The 9,691-nt window shown below is 34.4% G+C and overlaps 1 protein-coding gene across 1 annotated transcript; it reads left to right on the top strand.

Annotated features, from left to right (window-relative positions):
* Positions 1 to 680: 680 nt before the first annotated feature.
* On the top strand, positions 681 to 8,103 carry LOC107225494 (zinc finger protein 341). The gene is made up of 10 exons (XM_015665982.2): positions 681 to 886; positions 1,007 to 1,078; positions 1,812 to 2,088; positions 2,779 to 3,043; positions 3,514 to 3,708; positions 4,051 to 4,352; positions 5,245 to 5,506; positions 5,693 to 5,962; positions 6,690 to 6,887; positions 7,021 to 8,103. The coding sequence occupies exons 1-10, from the start codon at positions 856 to 858 to the stop codon at positions 7,228 to 7,230; spliced, it is 2,082 nt and encodes a 693-aa protein (XP_015521468.2). The 5' UTR covers positions 681 to 855; the 3' UTR covers positions 7,231 to 8,103.
* Positions 8,104 to 9,691: the final 1,588 nt, after the last annotated feature.

Below are 9,691 nucleotides of genomic sequence, written 5' to 3'. Positions count from 1 at the left end.
AAGATAGACTGAGCGCTCTTATGAGCCGCTTGAAGCAAACATTTAAAGGACAGAAATATCCCGGGAGACTCCAATCTCTCTCTGACGATATTTGTGGCGGGGATTGAGGTGGTAGAGGAGAATGAATCGAACGAGGCAAAATTATGCGCCTATATCTGTAGCTGTAACACTTCACTGCACCGTTGTCTCCCACCATGACGCCGATTGAAATGAGAGAGCAGTACTCCCGGTATATCTCTGCCCATTATATGTAATTGTCAGTGCCTCTTATAGGAGCGCTCAGCCTATCTTTATAAGTCTACGGGCCAGGTACACGGTCTTACATACAGGCCTGGAAACTCTGGTGGTCGGGGTATGTTCTCTTATTGGTGACATAGTCCTCGAGTCGACTTGTGTCGGTAAATGGAAAGCACCCATTGAGGCACCGGTCGTTTCACCTAGTGACCACGAGTGTCGCTGCGATAGAGGGATTCTGGCTGCGCGAGAGAGATGGAAACAGTTTGTTGACGTCCGTGATCTTGAAACCTGTTTCCGTCTCTCTCACACAGCCTGAATCCCTCGATAGTAGCGACACTCGTGGTCACTGGGCGAAACGGCTGGTGCTGATTAGGAGGACACCCCCACCATTGAAATTTTGAGCGATTTTCCACACCTGTACGTAAGACCGTGGTCAGGTGCACCTGGGCGGCTGTTTAGAACGCACTCTCAGTGAGTTGAGTGAGTTCAGTGAGTGTGTGTTGATTGAAAATATGAGGTTCAAATCAGCCGTCGCTCGATTGTGCCAGTGCCAGTGCTTATTAAGTATTTAGAACCTTTTTTTTACGTCATGTTTATTTCTCGGTGTTAAAATCAGGCATGGCGCACTCTATTTTCGACGCTTTGACAGGTAAGACACTGTCAATAATTACTTCTGCGCCATGTATTTCCGATTACACTAAACCAAACTTGCATTAGTGCATAGACATTTTTCATTTCACTGTGATATCCCATATTTTCCTCATTTCAGGAGTCTCTTTGGATCCTTCGGTGCAGTCGCTCCTTGAATCTCAAGCACTAATTACAGAAGTTGAAAACGCTGGTAAGTATCTTCGCTGATTTCATTTAGTTGCCCTCAATTGTACGCAGCAAAAGAATAAGTGCTTCTCTAAATTCGCTCTAGCCGTTTGTTTCCTTCCAAAAGTTCTTCTAACTTGATAATAGTCAAATTTACAATTTACATTTATATACAATTAATATGCCTATTCTGCTTGTTCAAGTAATTCGTTGTCACTCCATCAACATTGAACATGAAACCTAATTGTCAGCTTTGCGTGACCATAACAATCAAATTTCTTCGTATACTTTCTTAGATTGTTGAATTTCTTACCATATATATATATTATAAAATATGCAAGAAACAATTTTTCTACTCAGTCGTTACTTGATGAATTTTTCTTACAATCATGTTGGAACAAGAAATTGCATATTCAGTTATCATTGATACAGTAGTACAAATAATGACTTGACAACTATGATTAGTACTCATTCAGCTGTTATGCAACAATAAACGTTTTTTATAAAACATTCGTAAATAAACCTATTCAATATTAACAATAATGTGTGAGGCTGCTAATACCGAACAATGAAACCATTTTTCACACAATATTAAACACGTGGTAAAATCTCAAGAACCATCTTATAGTTACTTCTTCATACAAAATCAACAAATCATACTTACAATTTTTATGGTTCAAGAATTCCAAAATGATGTTCTCATAGTTCGTTGGAATAATCGGAAGCTAATATTTTATTTGGTCGGTTATTTTCAACAGCTGGAATAGATCAGGATGAGGAAGATATTTTTCAGTGCGGAAAGTGTAAAACCCAGTTTACATCCCTGCACATGTTCATACTGCACAAAAAACAGCACATCAAATTGGAAGAGCAGACTGTAGATATTAATCAATACCTGACCAGCCATAACGATCGTATAAATCAACCTAAAGCTGTAATACAAGAAACTGTACAGTTTGCTTCAGAAGAAACGTTCATACAGGCAGATACGATGGGTGAACATATTATACTTGAGGAAAGTGACATGCTGTTTAGGTGAGATTAAGGACAATGCTGAATCAATTTTTGACTTTCAGTCTGTTTAAAAAAAAGGAAGAGTTATTGTATTAAACTCAAAATATAAATGTTCGGTAGAGGGTGTCAGTTCATGAAATCGAAGTTCATAACATTAATGTAACAATACATGTTTTCTAAATACATAATTTTGCAACTGTGGTCTTGTCTGAACTTCAGTAAATAATAACAAAGACAGTAATACTTTCGACTTGAGAATTCGACTTATTAAAAATCGTTACAATAAATTGCAAAATAGTTATTGTTGCTTCAATATTTCATTACATTGATGTTATTTCAGAATGGATAGATTGATTTAGATATAGCTTGGTCTACTGATTTCACTTCAATCAACTTATAAGTAATGAATTCTTTAGCAAAATCAATAGAGTCATTCCTAAGTTATTTGCGAGATGCAAATCCTTTTCTCCGTGATTTTTACTTCTAGTCTATTTTTCTGACTTGACTTTTGGCAGAATAACTTGTGTCATGATATTGGTCGAGACCAATCAAATATTAATATCAAATCAATTTATGCACCATGTGTTGGGAATTGGTTCACTAATTTCAACTCTTATTTCATAGTCATGAAAAAACAGTCAACATATGAATCACGTCTTTATTTTATATTCCGTATGTTCCAAACTACTAATATTTAATTTGATTACACAGTATGGAGCAGGAAGGTGCGAGCTACTTGACACCTGATTCGAGCTTCAGTCACGTGCCGATAATTCTGACGTCAGAGAACCTCGATAGTTTTGAAAATCCTGTAATGAATCCTGAAAATGACACTACGCAGGAACTGAAAGAAATTCAATTACCTTCTGAGCAGTGTTTGATGCCTGAGGAATCTTCTATGGAGACTGAAACTCCTGTATCGTATCAACAGAATAATAACGAAGAAGAGGAAGCTGGAGGTGGCCAAAATTTAAAGGTGAATTATTTCTTAATGTAACAATGCTTTTTTTGGGAAAACGCGTTACTTTGAGATGTATCCGAATAATTGGAGTTTGTTAAACCATTCGTTCAGAAATCCCAAAGTGCAATCTTTTTATTTGTTTAATTTTTTTTCCAAGTTGACTCTTATTTGAGTTTTTCTTAGTTTTTAAATTTTGCAAAAAAATGTATTCACCTGTCCATATTTTACTTCAAATTTACTTCTCAACTTGAACAAACCACAAAAAAATTTTGATAGTCACGGAGAATTTCAGAGTCAAACCGAATAATTTGAATAGTTGGAATTGTTTGTCTTATATACTCAAATATTTGATTCAAATTTGCAAAAATAGTGAGTTTTCTCACACCGTTTGGTTACGTTAAAATTACTTGTCTCAATCTTGTATCTTTCCGACATCCAGCAGCCAATTTGACTTTGTTTATTAATGTTTCGTATGACACTTTCAGTACAAATGCAGCTACTGTACAAAACAGTTTTCTAAAAAATTCTACTGGCAGCAACATGTGCGATCCCATACCGGTGAAAAACCATATCAGTGCGTTGTTTGCGGACGAGCATTTGCCCAGAAATCAAACGTCAAGAAACACATGTCGTCGCATAAAGTTTGGCCTGGCACTGCTATACATTCTCTACCGCCAGATGTAAGACATTCATCAACCCATTCACCAGGAATTTATTTATTTATCCCCATCTTTTCTCTCAGAACTATGATCTCAAAATTTTTTACGTATTAGTAAAGTAAGAATCAAAACCTCAAATTTACGAACCTTTTTTCGTTCCTTGAAAAAAATCAATTTAAGAATCACACAAGCTCTTGTACGACTTCTTACTCTCTAATTTATATATTCCAAAGAAACTTGAAGATAAAATGTGATAATATCTCTATATCACTACAAATTAACGTTGAATCATTTTATTCATCAATTCCGGTATACCTTGGGTGTTTTTTTTTATTGATCCCCCTTTGTATTTAATCTTTTCAGACACCTCCCGAGGGAGACATGGATCGCACTTACCATTGTCAGTTCTGCAAAGAAATATTTGATTCTTACAAAGCGTTGAAAAGGCACCTAATTGTCTCCCATCTAACGCTAAAAGTATACAAATGTGTGCAGAGCAGCTGCAGCATGATGTTTGCCGAACTCGAAGATTTTCTCGAGCATACACGTAGCCATAAACGTTCAGAATATCGTTGTCACGTTTGCGGTGAAGTCTTTAACACGCTGTCAGATCTGGGTCTCCACCAGTATACGCATTCTTTTCAGAAGCAAAAGACTTCAGAAAAGTGAGTGGCTGCTATCTCAACAACTGAATCATTATTATTATCGGAACACAATTAAATTGAAATACATTTTTTTCACTGAACAACAACTGGGTGAATTTTGGGATTTTATATCTGGATATTCTGTTATTCAATTCGATTTGGGTTTGTGTTTACAAAAGAATGTAGATCGACCTACATTTACTAATTTTTCTTATACTGTAACCAATTCAAGAGAAGCATTGCTATTGACAATAACTTCAACCATTTTTGTCTGTGATAATGTTTTGTGGTTTCCACAATATCTCAAAAACGGCTCAACTTATTTGTTTCAAGTTTGAAGACACTATTCTTGGATAGTTCATCTCCCTTGCCATGGTCAGATATTTTTTTGCCTCTTTTTTAAAAACAAAATATTGATCGCTTAAAGTTGGTGTTTGATTTTTCGTTCTAAGTTCATGACGCTTTGTGTAATTAACAAAAGAATATGATAATTTAAAAATAAATATGGCATTATGACAAGAAGGATAAAGTGTCCAAAAATACTGTCTCCAAATTTCAAATAAATCAGTTGAGTAGTGTTCGAGATGTCGTGGGTATTGCAAAACATTGTTACTGAGTAAAACAGTTGACGTTACTGTCAATAACAATGCGTTCCGTTAATTCAATCTAATGAAAAAAATATGTCAACGAAACTCGATCTGTATAGTTCATAATTAAACGAAACCCAATCAAATTGAATAGTTTGTTGTCGAGACAAGAATTTCTACAATTCGCCTATTTTTTCAGCCAACTAGGAATCAATTACTGTATCTCATCGTCGGTTTTCGATGAAAAACATAATTGAAAAACTGTAAGTATCGTCTGGAAATAGGTCACTATGATAATCTGTGCATGTCTGATTAATTTCGCAAAGGTACTATTGCTGCTCTGTGTGCAAATCGTCGTTTGCGAATCTGGAGGCTCTTCAACATCACACCGAAACAACGACACACAACTACTCATGCCCTCACTGCAGTAAAAGCTTTCCTGTCGAACGTTATCTACGTCGGCATTTAAAAACGCATGCAACGTCGGCCCAATTCACCTGTGAAGATTGCGGAAAGGCTTTTAAAACTGAACAATACTTGGCCAATCACCGACTAATTCACAGCGAAGCGACTCCGTTCCCTTGTCCGGTAAGTATTTGCAACATGCAAAATTTAAGAATACTTTCAGGGTCATTATCGAGCCACTTCTCTTTGTTTTAGTAAAAGCATTCTGATATCGACCCTGCAATACCACTTGATTGTTCGCTTTCTCTTTTACGTTATTATCAATTATTACTGAAAACGATTATCAGTGGTGAGAATAATTTTTTGCAGCACTGTTCAGCAAAGTTTAAGAGGAAAGATAGACTTGGGCGCCACATGCTGATTCATGATTTAACAAAGAGGCTCAAGTGTCCATTCAGAGGATATTTGGGATGCATGAGCGAATTCTCTCGCCCCGACAAACTGAAAAGACACCTGCTTACCCACAGTAATATTAAACGGTTCAACTGTAGCCATTGTAGCCGAAATTTTAATCGAGCTCAAGCACTGAAGCATCACGAAATCAACAAACACAATCTAAAGTGTGACACTTGCTCGCATGTACGTATTTTCAAATGAATCGTGGTTCTTGGTTTTCTTGAAATGTTTACATTGATACGTTTCAAATGATAATTAGAAAGTGTCATCGAACAACTCAGTCGCAGTTGGTAACTGTGATGTAACAAAACAATTGAATTTGAAAGGCAAGATTCCCGAAAGAAATTCTATTATTCATTGAGAAAAATGATTGTTCCAGCCAAGGAAATACTTTTTTTTTTTCTGAATCGGCGAACAAAATTGTAGTAATTTATGTCTGATTATTATTGTTGATATTTGTATGAATTACAAAGATTTTTTGCGTATTTTATGCACACTGCATAGAAAAATTGTATTCGCAATTTGTGCGTAGAATTGTACACTATTTCCATTTTACTACATCACTCAGATAGGAATAGAAATATATTATTGAATCTTATCTTTTTAATTATTGCAACGAAAATGAGAAAAATCTCATCTTTTAGAGAAACAGTTACAATGAGAAACTATCTCTCATATTATCTAAATTAATTTCTACCTGAGTAATTTCTCTAGATAATAATACTAATTATCATCTGAAAAGCTCAATTTATGCTCCAGAAAAAGCAATCTTTTCATCTGTGATCTTTTCATAAACTTTAGATATAGTGTTCAGAAAGTATGTCTGATAGATTGATGAAATATTTATCTCTTATTATTGTTTTACACGATGTAAGGACGTTAGGTAGTGTAAGAATGGAATTGATTGCAGGCTTTCAAGTCCAAGGAACAGTTGGTTCTTCACAATTGCGAAATTACCACAACAGATGTTAAGCGACACCGGAAGGCATCTGGGAGTTTCAAACCACGAAAACCAACACCACGTAGGCAAATTTTATCAAAACCGACAATCAGCAGTGGAGATAAAGAAAAACTTGGCAAATCCCAAGCTGAGGAATCACAAGCCAAGGTTTTTACTTGGTTCTACACATCTTAATCAATCTATTGAAGTGCTGGGGAAAAAGTTTCTCCCAAGTAGTAACTATGTATAAAACGATATTCAAATAAAAAAAATCATTATTTTATTAAATTTTATGTTTTAGGATTTTTTACATGAGGCAACAAAATTGGACGCCATCAATCGCAAAGTGATAGCGATGAAAAAGGCAGAGATTACGGAGATATCTAACACGTCGAACCCTGCGTTCGAAATGATCTTGTTACCCTTTCCAACTGAGAAAGAAACCGAATACGAACTGCAAGTGCATTCAAATAAGGATAGTAAGAGTTTGCAAGACATTTCAGCTTGTTGAAGTAAACACTGCTCAGCTGTACAATCAATCTAAAGAAGAAGAACAAACTTCAACATAAGTTGATTGACTCAAAATCTGACTTTAATTGTATATATGTATATTATGTATGTTATGTATATGCATTTGAACTTTCTCGTGTTAGATACTAATATTTTTTACTTCGAGACGTTGGAGATTTTGCTGAAATACCTGGCATATTTCTGCATTTGTAACTCGAAACTAACATTTTCAAAATTATCGCTAGCTCAAGTTTCGAAAAGATTGTCAAAATCTTGGGGCTCAAACATCATCGACGTCTAATGAGTGCTGATTGGTTTGTGAGCAGGTTATTTGAAATTCAATGTACTGCTTTAACGGTTGATAGATCTGGAATTTCGGTAGTAAATATCGATTCATTCCGATCCTGGAAATTGAGATCGGCAAATTGTAAGAAAAATTTGTTCGTCTCAGAAACATTTTAATAAGGCCCGAAGTAAAAAGGTGTAATTAATCCTCGAGGAAATGTTCATATATCTTTTTTACATATCTGTGATAATTACATTATTATTATTATTATTATATACATAAACAGTCCATGCACAGGTTCTGGCGCCTAAAACGCTATGAGTCAGTCAAAATGTCAGTTTCAAAAATATTATGCGTTGTTGACAAGAACTTGTTTTAACTGCATAAAGGCATATTAGAATTTTTAGGCTCAGCTTAACGTTATAGATATTAATTTGTAGATTTTTTGGCTCTTGTCACAAATTAACAAATATTTTATTCTAAATCGTCTGTCTTTAAAAACTCTAAGAAGTCCAGAAAAAAAGAAATGATGCGAACATCTTTACATCGAAATTCAAAGTAGTGATTAAAAAAAAAAAAAAATGCAACTTATAGGTAAAAACTTTGTGCTGTTATGATTATTTTGTATGATATTATATTAACTTTTATCATGTTAGTGTTTGAAATTTTTCTCGGAATATTAAATGGCATATCACGCGATACCGAAAAAAATGTACTCAAGATAGGTAATTTTAACATTTTTAAGCTGAAACTTTATGATGATTTTAACATCTTCTCGATGTGTCTTAGCTAAAAATTATGCCACCCACGGCTCTTTTACCAGGTATTAATTTATTTATTGGTAAAATAGGACCTTTTTTCTTGTCATAAAAGACCAAAAAAGTTGTTTACGAGACTTTGATTTCTAACTTTTTGTACGCCAGACCCTGTCTAGATACGTATGTACCTAGGTATAAATGTAAGTATGCAGTTGAATATGAATATTAATTGGGATTGTTTTACTCAATGAAACTTGGAAAAGTCGGTTTCATTATTATTCAATGTCACTTGCATCGATTTGATATTTTTCTATGTACATAATAATGACAACAAAAACGTCAATGGCAATCCCAGTAATGTATTTGTGTGTTGTGTATGTTTTATGAATGTATCAATTATTTACATTTTATCTTTTAATAAAAAATTTCGCAATCGTGTTTATTGAGGGAATAAACGTTCAACTCGATATAACTCTTCATTTGGAGAATTTTCTACCCACTTTGCTCTGTAAAACTTTGTGTTCGCTTTAATTTTATTACACATAATCTGAATCGGAATGGCTTTGCGTGCAGCTTATTTTTGCGAATGTCGAAAAGCATTTTAAAGGAGTTCCTTTGCAAACCTGAAGCTTGTAAAAATGTAAAATTGTTGGAAGAACATTTGCAATTCCTACGTACAAAAATGTTCTCAGAACGGTCAAAGAGGTTTTTGGTACAGTCATTTAATTAAAGGGTGATTGAAGATCCTCAATTATTTGGTAAACTGATAATTTTTTCAAGGAAATCTTATGCGTGAATACACGTATGTTTTTATATAAATATAAATGTATACATTCCTTAAGTTTTTTTTTTCGAGCTGCCAAATTTGTAAAATATAATTAACAATTTTACTGGAACGGAAGTATTACACAGAGTATCTAAACTATTGATAGTACTAATCTATGATTAAGGGTATTTGTTTTGCTTTTATTAAAGTCGAGATTTTGTAGATTTCACATAAATATTGTTGCATTATGTCAGAACTCTGATTGGTCAACTTACATTCAAAAGAACTTGGCTTGCGACGTAAAAATTATTCACTTATTATTCAAACGTTGTATAGATCAGTATCGAAAAAGAGAAGTTTGTAAGTACTGATACCTAAATACGAAGAATAGGGTTTGAGCTTACGTATTCACATTGTGATTAATCATCATCATTCTTACCACTTTCATGAATAAATTTCTACAATCGAGAGAGTCCAGCAAGTGAAATAAGAATCTTAAAAATATTCGAGCGAGCGATGAAAAATTATGAACGGCTGGTTTAAATTCCCAGCAACAGTTGAAGAATTTATAGGTTGTATTGAACACGCCATATTTCAAAGAATTTCCAAGAGCAAGTATTTCCTAAAATTCTCTCATCTATCAAAAATTCCT

This window comes from Neodiprion lecontei, chromosome 5, assembly GCF_021901455.1.
Source record: "Neodiprion lecontei isolate iyNeoLeco1 chromosome 5, iyNeoLeco1.1, whole genome shotgun sequence".
Taxonomy (NCBI): Eukaryota; Metazoa; Arthropoda; class Insecta; order Hymenoptera; family Diprionidae; genus Neodiprion; species Neodiprion lecontei.
Note: the sequence above shows the minus strand (reverse complement) of the source record. Positions and strands in the feature narration are given on the sequence as shown.